Raw genomic sequence first — 17,854 nt, 5'->3', positions numbered from 1 at the left:
TCAAGCTTCAAATGTTGGCAGCACTTCCTTGTTTTTCTACAGTAAAAAAATAAAAATGGGACCTCCATTTATGGATCTAAATCAGCTTCTCTGGCTTATGTTACTAGTACTATTCAGCTTTGCCACCACTTGGGGTGGAAATTAATAAATGAGTTCAAACTTCAAACAAGTTGCCCATGTGATGCCTTGTTAGGCTTACGTCTTAACTTTGGGACCACCTGATTTGTCCCCAACTCTTGCAGAATCTTGATCTCTCTGCCTCTCTTACCTTTCCAAGGAGCCTCTTAAGCTTATCATTAATTCTTTTAGTATTTTCCAATCAATCATTCTCTTCTTGCTTGATGTTTGATTCAAACGGTTCAAATTGTGCAGGTAGTTTTCGTCCTAAATTCCTAATATATAAGAGAGAAAGATATGTTCATTTCTTGGGTAACTTACGATGGTTTGTTAGGTAAGTCAGTCGAATAGGTGACGCGAACAAGTTGTAGTTGAATATGATTGCCCTAAAGAGATTGTCGATACTTTTGGCAAGCAAACTTCAATTTTTTATTTTTGCCATTGAATTCTGTATTCTATCAGCGTTTTGCAACTGGGATCCACCATTGTTATCAGTGATGTGTCAATTTTTACTTAGACAGGTGTATACACAGACTCCAGTAAGAATCACTCGATAGAACAATAGTAGAGCAAGAAGCTGCCTTTTATTAATTAAATTTTAATTTAAGTAAGATGAGCTTGTCCCTGTCTTTGTTAATATTAAAATATATTATTTTTCTTAATAATTAATGGGTAATTAGTAACACACATATATATGTATATATATATGTGAATGAGAAGAGCATGAAAAATCCTTTCAACATGCAAAAATTCAAGCATCCAGTCCAGTGAACGCTATAACAGCTAGCTAATAATCCTAGCACCACTCATATTTCCCTCACATATTTTTCTTGATACAAAAATCACAATAATTATAATTATAATTGTAATTATAATTATAATTATCATTATATATTAACCCACTCATCAACTAATGAACTGATAAACATTATATATATCCATATAATTATAATTTGATTTGTCCATCCATCACCTATGACAAACACATTTGTAGTGGTATGGACTATTTATGGGGTCATTTCCTTCCACTGGAACTTGCTCAGCCCTGCACTTGTATTTGCATCCTCTGCATTCATTGTAAGTGCAAGTAGGAGCCGTGGATCCGATCATCAATCTCCTTGAATTCCTTGAAGTCTGTCCTTCACTACCAATCTGCAAGCTCCAAATCCAGAAGTTTTCAGTATCAAATGTTGTAGAATTTAGAAGAAATTAAGTACCTTCTTTTCTTTTCTTTCTGATTGGTAAACAAATTAAACTAACTGAGAAATTCTCTGTGGAAAATGCTTGTTAGTCCCTGACCCGAAAATGTGATCCTCCTGATGAGATAAAGGTTCTTGGATTATTAGGAAGAAGTTCTTGATGAGTTCTGGATCCTGCAAGTGGAGAATGATAATTAAGCATGAGATATTGATATAATTTTAGCAATTCTTGTAGAAGATAAGAATAGGAGAAAGCAAAAAAGCATAATTAATATAGATTCTTGGCAAACAATACAAGAAAGAAAGTAGATCTATGGAATGAAAGGAGTACATAGAGTGCAAGAAAGTAGAAGTGAACTTGAACATATCAACATTAAATATATCAATATATAGAATTAGCTGAAACACTTTTGAAGTAGACCAAAATAGAAGGGAAAAAAAAGATTATAACCTTGAGTAACAAATGCTGCAAGGATAAAGCAGAAGAGTAGCAAGAGTAAGTTGCATAGTTTAATGTTTGCCATGGTTTGCCTTTGTATTGGAGTAAACTTTGAAGGTGTTATTATGAATTGGTGGTCAATATGTTTGAAGGATAAATGTAAAAGAAATAGAGAGAAAGAGAGTGAGATAGAGAAAGAGAAAAGGAGAGATTAGAGAGTTGTGGTCAATTAATGACCATAAAAGATAGACTGGAAAAACGCAGAGGGTCCCCAGAAACATTTAAAACCGACAGATTGACTGCTGGAGCTAAAATCGTGGCATCAATGGACTATGGATTAGGATTACCAAAATACCCAACGAGATTTTTCATTTTCATTCGATATTTTGAAAGGCTAAAATGGGAATTTAGAGGGTAAAGAATCATTTTGATCTTGGGTTTGAAAACTGAGAATATGATTTTCCATCAGGTATGAGCCCTCAGGTGGGTAGAGACATCTCCCCCACTGAATTAAGCATCCAGCGTTTCGAAGGAAGCAGCCCACTCTACACCAAATTAAATATGCCTGAAATCAATGCACGTGGAAGTAGCGTCAGAGTCAGAATTTTAATTTAGAGAATTCAATTAAAATATATAATTTATTAATAAATTATTTATTTTAATATTAATTAAAAATAAATAATTAATAATAATAATTATTTAATAATTATAAAATAAAATTTATATAAAATTATTATTAAACACACCTAAAATTTTTAAAACTCTTAAAATTTTATATTCATCAAAATTTAATATAAAAATTAAAAAAAAAAAATTTAAAATTTATCATTAAATCCTTAAAATTTTTCAAAATTTTGAAGGCTCCAACGCCCCCCCCTTCTCACCCCTGGCTCCGTCTCTGTGTGAAAGCATCTTTATATCTCTTCAACTGTATTCTACTCGAAAGGCAAAGAACAAAGATTTTTTTTACTACTTCAAATATATAAATATAAATATGAAAGATTAAAATTTTCATAAAAAGATCCAAACTCTGTAATCTGCATTTCATGCTGTGTCCTTTGTTTAGAGGCATCGGGAATGCTCCTGTTTCATCTTTCGCTTTATATCCTCTTATATATTGATCTTCTATACAATATGGAACAAATTAAGATGAGAGTCTGTGTAAACTGATTCCAAGGAACTCATCTCATCATAAATTATTCTTCTATAATTTATTTATTTATTTATCTATTGTTATCTTATTAAAGATGTTTCAAACTAAATTAAACAACGTATCATAATTAAAAAAGAATTATTATTTTATATTTATCGTTAAAATCAAATCGGAGAATTGATTTTGTACATATTTTTTATGTACTTTTTAGATGTATTTTATAAATTAAATAAAAGTATATATATATATATATATATATATATATATATATATTTGATATTAGTGTTATTATTTTTATTATTGTTTTAATATTAAAAATTTAAGATTTTTTTAATTATTTTAAAATAAATATAAGAATGTTGTAGTTTTAAGTGTAGTAATTGAGACTCGAACTAAAATTGGAACTAAATGTAAAATCAAAATAAAATCAAAACTCAACTCAAGTAAGCTTTTATCCAAAAAATTTGAGATCAGCTATATGGATTCTCTTTCTCCATTCAAAATTAGAACCAAAACCAAATCAAAATCAATTAGAATTGAATCAAAATTGAACTTTGATTTGGGTTCCTAAAAATTAAAGAACCGAAGATTTGATTATAGTTTCGATTCTTAAGCAACAAAACCACACCAAACCTGAAAACAAACACCCCTATTTTTAATGCATAATTTAACTCTTTGAAAATAGTTTATCAATTTAGTGCCATTATTTTTTTTTTTCCTGAAAGGTGGATGTATCAAAGAAGCCTTAATGTAAGGCAGATAATACAAAGTCATGCTGAGATAGAAGATTAATAATGAAAGACTAATCCATCATAGCTTTAGAAGCGAACAAGTGAGCTACCATGTTCCTATCTCTCTTAACAATTTGAAAAAGAGATATAGCGAAAATATGGGTAAAATGAGAAATGTCCTGAATAATACTCTGAATGTCTTGAGGAACAATGGCACCATTAAGACTGCCGATCGCAATTTGAGAGTCTCCTTCTAAAATGATACTTCGAAATCCTTTGTGCTGAGCAAGAATAATGGCTATCTACAGGCCATTCCTTCTAGGATGAGAGGATCTGATATGCCAATTACACGCTTGCAAGACCAACCAATAAGATTACCAAGATGATCCCAAGCTATCATCGCAACTGACCCCATATTCTTTTTCGAATTGGTGGCTGCATATCAAAATTGAGCTTAGCACAACCAAGGTTAAACTTCCTCTAAAATTGAGTTGTATTGTCGAGGACGAGCGAAAGTCTTCAAAGTGAAAATTTGCGGCTGAAAGGACTTGGTGGAAAAGCAGCACATTATCATTAAAGATTTGCCAGTTTCTATTCTTCCACACTTGCCATAAAGATAAACACAAATAGAGAACAAAGATTATGCATTTGGGCTTGATGCCGAAAATTAGAACAATTCTCCACCCAATAATCTATCAAACTTTGATGGCTTTTAGGTAGGCAAAGAAAAGGTGGTGTGTTGTCTCTACATGATTGCAGAAAGGGCAATCTAGTGGGATGTCATGAAATTTGGAATTTAACAAGGCTCAAGTAGGAAGTTTTTCTTTAAGAAATCTCCAAAGGAAAACACTTAACTTTGGTTACAAAGGGAATCTTCCAAATGTTCCTCCAAAAGGTACTTAAATTGGCTTGAGCATTTGGGCCTGGGGCAGCTAAACCTGCAAAAGAATTCATCATTTTTGTGTGATGAGCTAGGTGATATCCGGATTGAATATAATATAATCCATTTTGAGCGAAATGTCAACACAGTCAATCGTCTCTATCAATCATGTCAATCATACTGATAGGAATAGCCATGATATTAACAATCTCTTATTCCTGGAAGACTTAAGCTTTGCAGTGTCCCATTTACAATTAACCTTGTCAAAGGGTTGGGATACTCAATTGATAAAAGGATTGACATTCTCTTTTACTTTTGACTAATTAGGAAAATATTTAGGCATCCACTTGCCCCTTTTGCAAAGAATAGAATTCCCATCCTGAACTTGCCATCGAAGACCTTGCATAAGTAGTTACTCCTCCATCCCCATAAAGGCCTACCACTGGTTTGAGCATCCAGAAGGGAGGAAGCATGAAAGTATTTTCCTTTGAGTACTCTCATGAGAAGAGCATTCAAGTTGGTAAGGAGCCTCCATCCTTGCTTTGTCAACATCACTTGGTTAAAACATTTAAGATCCTTAAAACCCAACCCTCCTTGAGATTTGCCAATGCATAAACTTCGCTAAGAGATCTAATGCTGACACCTTTCATCTTTGGTTTGATCCACTAAAAATTAGAAATCATCCGATTAATTTGTTAGCAAAGAGAATGGGAAACTTAAAACAAGTCATCACATACACTGGTATAGCCATAGCAACAGATTTAATACACTAGAGTCAAAGGGCTTTAAGTTAAGTAGAACGAAGACAAAGTACATGCATTGCAAGTTCAGTGAAGGCCAAACTGGTGATAGGGAAGGAGTTAGTTTGGATGGAGTGGTACTTTCCCAAAGTAATCACTTTAAATATCTCGGCTCAGTCCTTCAAGTAGATAGAAGATGTGAGGAGGATGTTAGTCATAGGATTAAAGCCGGATGGTTGAAATGGAGACGTGCTACGGGAATTTTATGTGATCGCAAGATTCTCAATAAGTTGAAAGGAAAATTTTACTGTACAGTCATACGACCGGCTATGTTATATGGTAGTGAGTGTTGGGCACTGAAGGAGTCGTATGCGTCTAAGATAAGAGTTGCTGATATGAGAATGTTAAGGTGGATGAGTGACCATACTAGACTAGATAAAGTCCATAATGAGAATATTAGAGAAAAAGTAGGAGTGGTGCCAATTGAGGATAAGTTGAGAGAAGGGAGATTGAGGTGGTTTGGTCATGTGAAGCGTAGACATACGGAGGCTCCAGTTAGACAAATATAGCACATTAAGTTAGAGGATAGAAAGAAAAAAAGGGGTAGACCTAAATTGACTTGTAAGAGAGTAGTACAACATGACTTAGAAACATTATACATTTCTGAGGATTTAACCCAAAATCGTGTAGAGTGGAGAAAGCGAATCCATATAACCGATCCCAAATTTTTGGGATAAAGGCTTAGTTGAGTTGAGTAGAACTATCAACAAATTCTTAATTTTTTTATTGAAAAATTAGAAAAAGAATTTAAAATAAGGTTCGAAACCATTGATGATTTTATTTACTAATTTAAATTAGGCTTGTTCGAATTGCTTTAAGAATTTTTAACTTTAATCCTTCCTTATATTAATGTCCCCCTCTATTGAGCCCATGAATGCAAGCCCAACTCAACAGGACTCTCTCTTCTGGGTTCCAATACTGTTTGAAACTCCCGCGAAAACCCAGCCTTCAAGAATACCAAACCTTGCCGCCTACACCTCTCCTCTCCCTTCCTTTCTCTCTGAATTCTCATATTTGTTGTCAACTCTCTCAAATAATCCCTTTCCTTCACTCCCCTCCTCTTCCTTCCTCAAGAATGACTTCCAAAGCAAAGCATCCTTCTTCTTCTATATATCACCCGCGTCCCTTCATCATTCAATCAATTCCCAACTCAACAACCTGCAAATTTTCTCCTCCTTTATTGTCTCAATTCTATCTTCTCCTTCTGTTTCAACCAAAAAATGGCATCCCAAGAAAGTTTGGCATCTCTGAAGTCCAATAAACCCTCCGAAGAACCCGAAACAATCCCTCTTGAAACAGAACCCTCCACTCCTCTGATTCCATCATCCAAGTACTCGAACCGGGTGGTCTTGAGAACAATAATAGAACGAAGTGATGGAGGGGTTGGATTGGTGGGTGAGACAATTGTGATTGGTGGGTGGGTGAAGTCTTCCAGGGAAGTAAGGAAAGACCCTCCGCCACAGTTGCAGTCCGATGATAATGATGGGATTGTTGTGCCTCCAGGGCATAAAGAAGTCAGCTGCATGGATATTCTTCAAAATCGAGTGCCCATATTCAGGTCAATATCAAATATTTTCCGTGGTAGCGGCAATTACCCAGCTCGTGCAAAGTTGCAGCCTGCGCCCTCTAAACGAGTTGCAATCTCTAAACCTCCTCCTCCAATTCTTAACTTGCTTGTTAGCGATGGTTCTTGTGTTGACAGTCTCCAGGTATGAAAAATTTTATACATGGAGATCTCTGTTTTCTTTTGAAATCCTATGGTTAATGCTCTACGTTAAATGCTTCATAGGTTACGATAGAGTTCTCTGATGACTTCCCAATCCGACCACTGCCTATTGGAACTTGTATATTAGCGGAAGGTGTCCTAAGTCAGTTACCAGCGCAGGGAAAACATAGCATTGAGTTTAAAGTAAATAAAATCCTTCATATAGGAACGGTGGAAGATGATAAATATATTTTATCAAAGAAGCGATTGCCGTTGGAGACCTTGAGAGACTATTCTCATCTTCGGCCTCGGACAACTACGGTAAGTTGTACATGTGTTGTTACTTGATGCTCCACAAGCAATTTAATTCATAATACCAGGCAATTTAGGGGGAAATTTAGATACTTTCTTGTTGTTATGCATTGCAATTTGGGGAAAGAAAAGTCTCGAAATGATTTGTGATATTGCCCATCATTGAAGATATGAGAAATGCAATATTTTCAATTATATATGGGAATCCAAGTTTCCAGGAAATCGAATGAACAAGTGATCCTTTTCAAGTTGATTTGACTTGTAATTCAAGATAAATCACATGAGGATCACATATATGCAATTTTAATCCTGGGGATTTCCAAGACAGCCTAAAGTTGATCATCCTATTACTCTTTCATTGATATGTTTTATACATTATACAGGTGGCATCTTTTATGCGAATCCGTAGTGCCTTGACTTTTGCAACTCACACATTCTTCCAAGTTAATGGGTTTTTCAGTGTGGAAGTGCCCATTTTAACAACCACAGATGAAGGATTTAGTGCAAAGTTCCAGGTTACTAGTCTTTCTGATAAAGAAGTTAAAAAGGAGGAGCCAAAGATCACTGGTGATACTGAAGCTCTTAAAGTTGTCAAGGCTGCCATAAAGGAGAAGAATAATCTAATTCAACAACTCCAGAGAAGTGACAGCGACAGGGAGGCATTGCTCGCTGCAGAGCAGGATTTGCTCAAAACAAAACAATTGGCATCACAATTAGAAGAAAAAGAAAAACTTAGGTTGGAAACTTTGAAGGCTGCGAATATTCCTGAAGATTTCTTCTCTCAACATACTTATCTAACAGTTTCTGGTGTCCTCCATCTGGAAAGCTATGCATGTGGCCTTGGAAATGTCTACTCATTTGGACCCAGGTTTCTAGCAGATAGAAGGATATCCACAAAACAGGCGGCAGAGATGTGGATGGTTGAGGCTGAAATGGCTTTTTCAGAACTAGAGGTATGACAATCACTGGTTGGTTCCTTCTGGTATTACGAGCTGAAAGTCATTAATGCTGGTTCGGCCAGTTTGGTCTGTCACAAACCTGATTTTTGATAATAGTTTTTTTATATAAAAATTTGTTCATCACAAGGTATATTTTAGGAATTAGCTTGTCTATAGTCACTAAATCTTTTCTGAATTCTCATTTCAACTTGCATAGAATGATGTCCAACTGATTGATAACTTTTCTCAACTTCTATTAATGTGGTAGCATCCTATTTACATTGGGAACCTCTGCAATGTTTCATATGGATTTATAGCACTCTTGAGAGATTATGAATAAAAATGTCTGAAATAGATATGAAGGTTTTATAAAAATAAATAAATAAATATTTCTATATGTTGTGGGTTTCCTAGGATGCCATGAATTGTGCAGAAGACTATTTCAAGTTCCTCTGCAAATGGGTTTTGGAGAATTGTTCAACGGACATGAAATTTGTTTCGAGACGCATTGACAAAACCAGAACCAATCTTCTTGAAGCAATGATATCATCTTCATATGAAAGGATCACCTACATGGAAGCAGTAAATGTTTTGAAAAAGGTTTAGTTACCTGTTCTTTTACATTAGTAACAAACATGTTAACCTCTGGCAAGTTATATTCATAAAGGTGTTACTGCATTTTGACAACTAGGTTGCTGATAGAAAATTTGAAACTGAACCTGAATGGGGCACTGAATTAACATCTCAACATCTAAGGTATTTATATTATGTTATTTATTCATATAAAAGTTCCTGTAAGGATTGGAAATGAGGTGTTTTTCGAATGTGGCTACTCATATTGTGTTTATGCACTGACAGTTATTTGGTTGATGAAATCTATAAGAAGCCTGTAATTGTATACAACTTCCCAAAAGAATTCAAGCCATTCTATGTACGGTTGAATGATGATGGAAAAACAGTTGCGGCATTTGATATGGTTGCACCCACGGTAAGATTAAAAAAAAAAATCTCTAATGATGTGCATAATCCTTAAACAGAACATTAATGTTTATTGAGGCTTTTGCACTCCTTCCAAATCCTAATATAACAGAATTTTATAATGCTGGATGGCATTTTTTCAGGTTGGAAAATTCATCACAGGTAGCCAAAAGGAAGAGCGTTTCGATTTGCTAAATGAAAGGTAATAAGTAAATAGTTCTACTGATTTCTACTGGATATCATGTTTAGTGGTTAATTGCTTTACAAGCCACGAACAAAGAAACAAAGAAAAAAGAGGAAGAGAGATTATGGTCAGTCACTTGAACACTGACTCTGCATTGACAAAAGCAGCAAGATTTTAATTAATGTGGACAATGGTTCAATTCCTAACAGTGTCTGATCTCTTCGGAACTTCACTTATGGCTCACTTTAATTACTAACAGGGTCTGATCTCAGCTAAACTTCATTTATGGCTCACATTAATGGCAATTCAACATTAAGATCATAAGCAATTACATAATCTCTTAGCAAAATAAGAACTAATTTCCAAACTTTGTTACAAACTTGTTTGCAGGATAAATGAACTAGGCTTGCCCAAAGAGCAGTATGAATGGTATTTAGATCTTCGCCGGTATGGAACAGTCAAGCATTCTGGTTTTACTCTTGGGTTTGACCTTATGGTTCTCTTTGCCACTGGGCTTCCTGATGTCAGAGATGTGATTCCTTTCCCCAGAAGCAGTGGCAAAGTTAACAACTAAACAGGCTGCAAGAAAGAATCATACCTCCAACAATGGAATATCATGCATAAAAGGCAAAAAAAAAAAAGTAGTATACATGTAAATATGTAAGTGTAAATGCTGACACAAAATACAAGAAAGTTGCATGCTAGATCAAGAGCATTATTTTAAATGCTGGTTCACCTGATGTATACAAAGAAAATATTGGTTGAAATAAAGTTGTTCCAACTTTATGCATTTATTATCTTTAGTAAACTGAGTTTTGGCATGCTAGAAAAGCCACATTCAGATTGGAAAAATCTAAGGATAGCGTGTCACCATCGTACTATTAAGCTGGTAATTTCTGGCATCAACGGGGAAGAAAAATAGATAGAGCTCATGTCGAACATAAGAGCTACTGTAAAATAATCTTCATCCCTTCTGTTGTCACAGAGGTTTAGGAAATTTCCAATAGCAATTGCCACACACTGAGCAGTCTGTCTGAGGTAATTCCCTTGTGCATTGCACCAAAGCATAAAGAGTTACAGATGGAAAAAGCTTCTTTTCACCCTTCCCCAGCCCCCTGTTTCTACGCAAAATAGCTCCTAGTTCTTGATCAAAATCTTCAAAATCTCATACTTCCTCATCATTGGTAAAGACTATGCTAAGTATCAACTTTTGCAATGAAATTTTGTTGTCATAGCCTAAAAAAAAGAAGTCAAAACAAATCCTGGCATCAGCTTGGTCAGGACAAACTTCACGGATTTGCCTGGCTGCATCTTGGATACAAGTGTAGCACTCTTTGCTGCTCACATCTCCTCTGCATTTTCCAAGGCCATACACTTTATCCTGGCCTTGGCCACAGGAGACAGCTGCAAAACTAGTTATGGCAGTTCTGAAAACCAACATAGACAATAACCTCCCAAAGGATATATGCTGATGTCTGGCTGTTACTACTTATATCAGTGTCTGCATTGCTGTAACTGTCCTGCATGATCTGCCCTGCTAGTACACAACATTAGTAAGAAAAAAACACTGTATAATAACAAAGTCATGGTTTGCCTTGAAACAAATTTATCACCTAAAAAGCTATTACTTTTTGAGTCCCTAACAAGATAACTAATTGGTAATTGGATCATTTGCCAGAGGGAACATGATTTCCTCTTGCATCAACTTGTTGGGACTTGGGGCAGCGTTGGCTGGTTTCCTTTGCTGCGTCCTTGAGACAACCGGAGCAGTTGTCGTGCTCACATCTCCAGATGAGGGAGCTTTGAAAAATTGTTCTGCTAGTTAGTGATCAATAAAATAGTCTGTTCTTTTTCTTCATTGAAACGACCAAATTTTAAATGGCGTGCAAGGGAAATGTTTCCATTTTTCAGGGAAAACTTTTCCTTGTCGTCCATGGTTGACTGATAAACTTTTCCTTTTAATGACAGGAAAACTTTTCCCTTGATTCATTTTGAGAAATCTTTCGATATATGATTCAAACATGAGTATGCGAGACATTGGACCAAACCACACCAGGCAACCAAGATAAACTTTTATCATTTACTATTGGTATATTACTTAATTGAATAATGATCTATATATTTATACTTAATTTATTTAAAATGTTTTAATAAAAGCTTGTAAAAAAATTGTGAAAATATAAAGAAAATAAAATAAAAAATAAATATAAATTAAAAATAAATATAAATTAAAAATAAATATAAAAAAGAAATAAAAAAAATCAATAAAATGTATGTAAATAAATCTTATAAGATGAAGATTACCTTAAAGATTTTTGTGCAAATCATTTATCATCTGTTTCAAATGTCTTGGTTACTGAAATATTATTTGATAGATTTGGAAGAAATCTTGACTGGACATTGAATCTTCTATTTCCATTAAGAGGTGGATAATTTGATTTTTAATGTATAATATTAATTTATATAATTTATAACTATGACTTTTAGTTTTCCTACTATTAATTAAATTGTACTTAAATTGTAACTTTTATCATAAATTTTTTAATTATAAAGAATTAATTACATGATTCCATAATTATAGTGAAAAATAAAAAGGTTGCTTTGATTTATATAATTTATAACTATGATTCTTAAATTTTCTAGTATTAATTAAAGTTTGTAACTATTCATATTTTTTTAATAAATGCCTTATAGTTTGATAGAATTTACATATTAGTACATGTTATCGATTCATATTGTAAAATTGTTAGGAAAATAGGGGTAAAGCTTCGTTTTATATATATATATATATATATATATATATATATAATGAAGCGTTACTTATCATGTTCTGATAAAATGAGACCAATTTTATTATATTTATACAAAATTTTTTATCAATTTAAAATGAATTCCAAAATTTATGGTAGAATTATACCAAACTCTGTGTAACCCAAAAAGGATTTAAAAGAAATTGATGCAAATGGTTAATATGAGAAGCCGAAAAAGTAATAAAACTACAAGATCACAGAATTGCTATTAAAACACTGATCCAATTTCATTTATCAACCATATATCTAAGATAAAGGCTGATTTGCATTCCATGTTCTATCTATTTGACATCATTACACAAGTATAGCTCATTTGCCAGTTTTATCTAGTGGGTTTCAGCTCCACGCCTATGGATAGCCACTAGATTGTACAATAATGACAGCCATGTCAGAAAGCATATTGCTGTATTGTATTCATACATCATCGACATGATGAGGAATGGCAACTGCTCTTTCGCTGAAAATTTGTGTGCACTGAAATCATTTTTTTCATGAATCCATTCTGCTTTTGAAAGACTGCAGATTGCAAAATATACAAACAAAAGGTTCTTGACAGATATAGCGAAAATCCTCTGAAAATTCATTCCTTCCTTTTTATTTTCCCTTACAGATGGAATCTTATTTCTGGCACAACAGGCTAGGCTGGTATTAGAAAAATTATGGATATACTTTTACAACTAAATTACCAATTAGTGATGAGGAATTGCTTGAATCAAGGGGAAAGAAAAAAGGGTAGAGCTCATATCGAACATAACAGTTGCTATACAGAGCCCTGCACCCCTTCTTATTGTTGCAGAAGTTTGGGAAATTACCAACTGCAATGGCTAAACACTGAGCACAATCTATCACAGCAAGGTCCCTCGTGCATTGCACTAAAGCATAAACTGTAAGGAAAGGCGACAAATTGCTCTCACCTTTGCCAAGCCCTTTATTCTTAGGCATAACAGCTTGTGATCTGATCTCATCTATCAAAGATCCTAGCTTTTTGTTAAAATCTTCAGGATCTGTTACATTCTCAACATTGAAGTAAAAAATAGCATAAGAAGTGTCAAGTTTTCCAATGAAATTCTCATCGTTATACCTCAAAAAGCAATAATCATACCAAATTCTTGCATCAACTTGGTCCGGACAGCGTTGGCGGATTTCCTTTGCTGCGTCCTGAAGGCAACCGGAGCAGTCGTTGGTGCTAACATCACCCCTGCATTGTGCTAGGCCATACACTTTATCTTGGCCGTCACCATAGGAGGTCGCAATATAACCAGGTGAGGGAGATCTAGAAACTATTTCAGCCAGCAAGTGATCAATATTGTTTGATATCTTGGTGTTGTCGCTAGTTTTGGTGTCTTTATTGCATAAATCCCCTAAAGGGTCAGCACCATTGCAGGGGTATCGAAACAGAATAAGAAGAAGAGTTGTGTATAGAAGTAGTGCCATGGTTTGCCTCGTAAATCAATGAAGCTCACCATTACTGGATGTTCCTCTTATTATTAACCTAATTAGTGGGGATAGCATTGCAGACAATCTTGACTTATTGGTTCACTACACGTCAATCGCAAGTGGAGGAAGAAGATATAATTGTCTTTCTAGAAATATTTTATTTGATTTTTAACTAAAATCAAAGTCTGATCATCCATCCATGCCAGGTCTAAAAATTGCTTATTGTATGATTTCAAGATCTTTGTTTCTATATATGAATGGATCAAAGTTTGAAATTCAAAGTTAATTGAAATTTCTTCACTTTTAATGAACTCAAAATTCGTTATGATAATGAATTGGTCCTGTGGATATACCCAACTAATTATTAAGTTGTGGGTAATTAAATAATGAAAAAGAAAGCATCATTTACATGATCAATTAGGGACCTCCACCTCCTAAGATGATTGAACCTGTGCGTGGAAATTATATCACTTTCCAAGTCCATAGCCCTCCACGCAAAAATAAGTGAGCTCAGTTGACTTATGCTCGACGTTGGGATTATTATTGTTATTAATTTGAAACTATTTATAAGGTTAGATTTTGTCAAAGATGGGGAGTTAGCCCTTGGCCTTCGCGGTGCCAAAGCCCAACGATCCTAAAATTCCATGGTCAATGCCCATGGTCGGTGTCAATACTGCAAATGCTTCCATTCTGTCATTCTTTTAGTTCTCTCATATTCCATGCAATTTTTTTGGATTTAATGGAGACATAGGACTGTTTGCCATTGCTGTTGAAACTGCTGTTGAGAAAATTATTTTTTCAAATATACTAGTTAGAGAGTGTTAAAAATAATTAAAAATTAAATTTGATCAATTTTATTCATAAGAACACTAAAATAACAAAACAATTTTTTTCAAACTGTTTTTCTCAATAGCATCTAAAATTGTGCTTTTATTCATAAAAGCAGTTTTAGGCCATGAAACTCAATATCAAACAGAACTATAATAGTCTGTATAACAAATAAAAATAGCTCCTTCTCTTTTTCTTAGTAAAAGTGAATAGTGATAATATTGGTAGATAAGAAAGATTCAACTCAAGATTTCAACTCAAGATTTCGTCATTATCTACACATTGAAGATGAAAAATGTAAAGCCTCCGAACGAATTTCATATAATTATAAGAGATAATATATATACATTAAATAATCTCTAGTAAGTTACCTCTAACTGACATATTCTATGCAATTTGCTATCCATTCAAAACATTGACTCAGCTTCAGGGTAAGCAATTAAGAGTATTCTCAAAGTTTAAAAGCAGAATATTAGAAACATATCTATATTTCATAATTTTGTTTGTGAAGATTTTTAAAATTTTGACCCTAATATAAATACCGTGGTTTCTTTCGATATACTTGAGTGATAGATGTAATGGTTCACATCGAAATCAATATATATATATATATATATATATGTATATCTTTTAATCCTAGCATGGAAGGAGATATTTGCATAATCATTAATCGGAGATCATCAGCCAGCCCCAGGTTATCACATTTGTATAATGGTAGGCAGCCGTCCCTTTGTTGAAATATTATTTTTTGTGTGTGATGTATTGCTTTTTTATTTTTTTTCTGGTGAGATTTATTAGTATTTTATATTTAAATTTATTTAAAATTTAGTTATTATATAAATAATACTTAAATTTATTTATTTTATATATTTTTATTAATAATCAAAATAATATATATTTATTAATAATTTATATTTTAAAATTTTAATAATTTGATAAAGTATTTACATTCAATTTATTTAAAATATAATACATAAAACTTTATTAAAAATATATTTTATATTTATTTAATCATTTATATATTAAATTGATTAAGATAATAAATATTTAATATATAAAATTTGAATATAATACAAATTCAATGCTCATATTATTTTCTAAATTCGGATCTCTTTTAAACTTAATTATATATTAACCGAATTCATATAATATAAGATTTAATTAAATTAGCCATTCAAAAACACCAGACGCATTATCAATCTACTTTAAATATTTTGATATTTTCCAATTAAATGTTCAAGATTCAAGAATTATAATTGCATTTAATCTTTTGAACTCTCTTATTTACTATTGATTTAAAAATTTCCTTTTAATTAGGCTTTTCATTTAGAAAGTTATTAAATTATTAATTTAATGGTTAAATATAATATTTTCATAATACACGACAAAATAAAAAGAGTAGATCTAAATTGACTTGAAGGAGATTAGTATAACATGATCTAAAATCATTATACATTTCTGAAGATTTAACTCAAAATCTCGTAAAATGGAGAAAGTAAATCCATATAGCCGATCCTAAATTTTTGAAATAAAGATTTAGTTGAATTGAAAGAATAAAACTTAATTCGAAAATATTTAAGTAATATATTTTTAATTGCTGAATTAAGTTAAATTAGACTTCCTTACATAAACTTTTAATAAAAGAGGAATAATATTTTTTTTAAAATACCAAAAATATGATGATGAGAGGAAACACATGATTTGGTACAGTCAGCATGATGAAGTTAGGAAGACAGTTAATAGCAGCAGCTATAGGTTTTAAATTCCTTTCCTGCTATGACTCACTCCTGCAGCCAAGATTAACAGAAATTGAAAAATAAATAAATAAATAAAGAGTCCAATTAATTTAGTAGGTCTAATTCACCAATCTTGGTAATTAAAAATGATGAATCCAGTTACAAAATTTCATGTTAGTTAGCATATAATTAAGAAATGACCTAAATCAAATAACACCATAAAATGATGCTATCAAAAACTCAAATAAATTCAAGAAAAATCACAATTTTATTTCCCTTATCTAATATGATCTTGAAAGGGATCATAAAAGCTCCACCTTCCAGTTCCAGAGTCAAAAGCCAGCAGCGAACTTCCCTTACAAAAACCCCAAACTCGCCGCCAATCACGCAGCGTGTCTGTGCCACCTTTCCTCCTCTGTAAAGCTACACACGCATATCCCAAGAGGAAAATATTGAAACCCATCATCTATATATGATTTAAGCCGCACACGAATCAAAGTTACATCAAGAACAACTCTGCAATGGGTCGAGAACAGGAAGTGGAAGCAGGAGGTGAAGAGTACTTGTTCAAGATAGTGCTTATAGGTGACTCTGCAGTGGGGAAATCGAATTTGCTGTCAAGGTTTGCAAGAAATGAGTTTGATAGCAATTCTAAGGCTACAATTGGGGTAGAGTTTCAGACCCAGGGAGTGGATATTGATGGCAAAGAAATTAAGGCACAGATCTGGGACACTGCTGGCCAAGAGAGGTTTAGAGCTGTTACCTCTGCTTACTATAGAGGTGCTGTTGGTGCACTAATTGTCTATGATATCACTAGGAGGACAAGTTTTGATAGTGTCAAAAGGTGGCTGGATGAACTCAGCGGTAAGTTTCTTTCTATTCTTTTATCTTTCTTCTTTGATTGTGGTTTTGATGGCCAGGTAATTGGTAATTACATGCTAATTTGGGTTCATTTTATTTCATGAGTTTGTTTTTCAAAATCGTCGATTTTTAACTTATTCTGAATAATCTTGCAGCTCATTGCGATACTGCAGTGGCAAGAATGCTTGTAGGAAACAAATGTGATCTAGAGAACATTAGAGAGGTGAGTGTAGAGGAGGGCAAAAACCTTGCAGAAGAAGAAAGTTTATTCTTCATGGAGACATCAGCCCTTGATTCTACTAATGTTCAGACAGCTTTCGAGGTGGTTATCCGTGAGATATACAACAACGTGAGCAAGAAAATTCTGAATTCTGATTCATACAAGGCTGAGTTGACTGTCAACCGAGTCAGTCTGGTTAAGGAGGGAGAAAGTTCAAAGCAAAATACTCTCTCTTGCTGCTCTACATGATCTCTGTTCTTCACCTTTCTGGGCATAATATTGCACCATTTTTTCTTTTATAATTTGCATTTTGTCATTATTATATTGGCGTTGATCACTTATGAATTTTCCATTTTCATTTCAATTAAATATTAAAAAGACGTCATAAATTTGCCTTTTTCTAACTCTATTTTTTTTTCAACTTCCTGAAGTTATGGGGTTGGTAATCAAATGATCTATTTACCAATGAAATTCAACTAGGTACTACAATTACGTGCTGCTGTTGACTCTTCTTAGCTTGAAAATT

General features: G+C 33.4%; 4 protein-coding genes across 4 annotated transcripts; 2 read left to right on the top strand and 2 right to left on the bottom strand.

Moving 5' to 3' along the window:
- Nucleotides 1–836: 836 nt before the first annotated feature.
- On the bottom strand, nt 837–2,241 carry LOC110662288 (EPIDERMAL PATTERNING FACTOR-like protein 9). The gene is made up of 3 exons (XM_021821217.2): nt 1,768–2,241; nt 1,417–1,490; nt 837–1,269 (listed from the first exon to the last, which is right to left on the bottom strand). Exons 1-3 carry the CDS (start codon nt 1,838–1,840, stop codon nt 1,087–1,089), a joined length of 330 nt encoding a protein of 109 aa, XP_021676909.1. The 5' UTR covers nt 1,841–2,241; the 3' UTR covers nt 837–1,086.
- Nucleotides 2,242–5,053: 2,812 nt separating this feature from the next.
- Nucleotides 5,054–10,226, top strand: LOC110662285 (asparagine--tRNA ligase, cytoplasmic 2). Its single transcript, XM_021821216.2, has 8 exons — nt 5,054–7,028; nt 7,109–7,345; nt 7,720–8,289; nt 8,689–8,874; nt 8,966–9,030; nt 9,133–9,262; nt 9,396–9,454; nt 9,827–10,226. Exons 1-8 carry the CDS (start codon nt 6,540–6,542, stop codon nt 10,008–10,010), a joined length of 1,920 nt encoding a protein of 639 aa, XP_021676908.2. The 5' UTR covers nt 5,054–6,539; the 3' UTR covers nt 10,011–10,226.
- Nucleotides 10,227–12,805: 2,579 nt separating this feature from the next.
- On the bottom strand, nt 12,806–13,778 carry LOC110662289 (cysteine-rich repeat secretory protein 55). Its single transcript, XM_021821218.2, has one exon. The coding sequence runs from the start codon at nt 13,678–13,680 to the stop codon at nt 12,904–12,906; it is 777 nt and encodes a 258-aa protein (XP_021676910.2). The 5' UTR covers nt 13,681–13,778; the 3' UTR covers nt 12,806–12,903.
- A 2,646-nt stretch (nt 13,779–16,424) lies between these two features.
- LOC110662291 (ras-related protein RABA5e-like) lies at nt 16,425–17,732 on the top strand. Its single transcript, XM_021821221.2, has 2 exons — nt 16,425–17,111; nt 17,264–17,732. Exons 1-2 carry the CDS (start codon nt 16,769–16,771, stop codon nt 17,575–17,577), a joined length of 657 nt encoding a protein of 218 aa, XP_021676913.2. The 5' UTR covers nt 16,425–16,768; the 3' UTR covers nt 17,578–17,732.
- Nucleotides 17,733–17,854: the final 122 nt, after the last annotated feature.

The sequence above is a fragment of the Hevea brasiliensis genome, chromosome 7 (genome assembly GCF_030052815.1).
Source record: "Hevea brasiliensis isolate MT/VB/25A 57/8 chromosome 7, ASM3005281v1, whole genome shotgun sequence".
Classification (NCBI taxonomy): Eukaryota; Viridiplantae; Streptophyta; class Magnoliopsida; order Malpighiales; family Euphorbiaceae; genus Hevea; species Hevea brasiliensis.
Note: the sequence above shows the minus strand (reverse complement) of the source record. Positions and strands in the feature narration are given on the sequence as shown.

What these genes read in the sequence shown, in the direction of transcription:
- LOC110662288 (XM_021821217.2), bottom strand. Translation starts at nt 1,840, where the DNA reads ATGGCAAACATTAAACTATGCAACTTACTCTTGCTACTCTTCTGCTTT. An exon ending in TGCAGCATTTGTTACTCAAG is followed by an intron (nt 1,491 to 1,767) that starts GTTATAATCTTT and finishes CTCCACTTGCAG; the next exon opens with GATCCAGAACTCATCAAGAA. An exon ending in CAGGAGGATCACATTTTCGG is followed by an intron (nt 1,270 to 1,416) that starts GTCAGGGACTAA and finishes TGGAGCTTGCAG; the next exon opens with ATTGGTAGTGAAGGACAGAC.
- LOC110662285 (XM_021821216.2), top strand. Translation starts at nt 6,540, where the DNA reads ATGGCATCCCAAGAAAGTTTGGCATCTCTGAAGTCCAATAAACCCTCC. An exon ending in TTCGGCCTCGGACAACTACG is followed by an intron (nt 7,346 to 7,719) that starts GTAAGTTGTACA and finishes TACATTATACAG; the next exon opens with GTGGCATCTTTTATGCGAAT. An exon ending in TTAACATCTCAACATCTAAG is followed by an intron (nt 9,031 to 9,132) that starts GTATTTATATTA and finishes ATGCACTGACAG; the next exon opens with TTATTTGGTTGATGAAATCT.
- LOC110662289 (XM_021821218.2), bottom strand. Translation starts at nt 13,680, where the DNA reads ATGGCACTACTTCTATACACAACTCTTCTTCTTATTCTGTTTCGATAC.
- LOC110662291 (XM_021821221.2), top strand. Translation starts at nt 16,769, where the DNA reads ATGGGTCGAGAACAGGAAGTGGAAGCAGGAGGTGAAGAGTACTTGTTC. An exon ending in GTGGCTGGATGAACTCAGCG is followed by an intron (nt 17,112 to 17,263) that starts GTAAGTTTCTTT and finishes ATAATCTTGCAG; the next exon opens with CTCATTGCGATACTGCAGTG.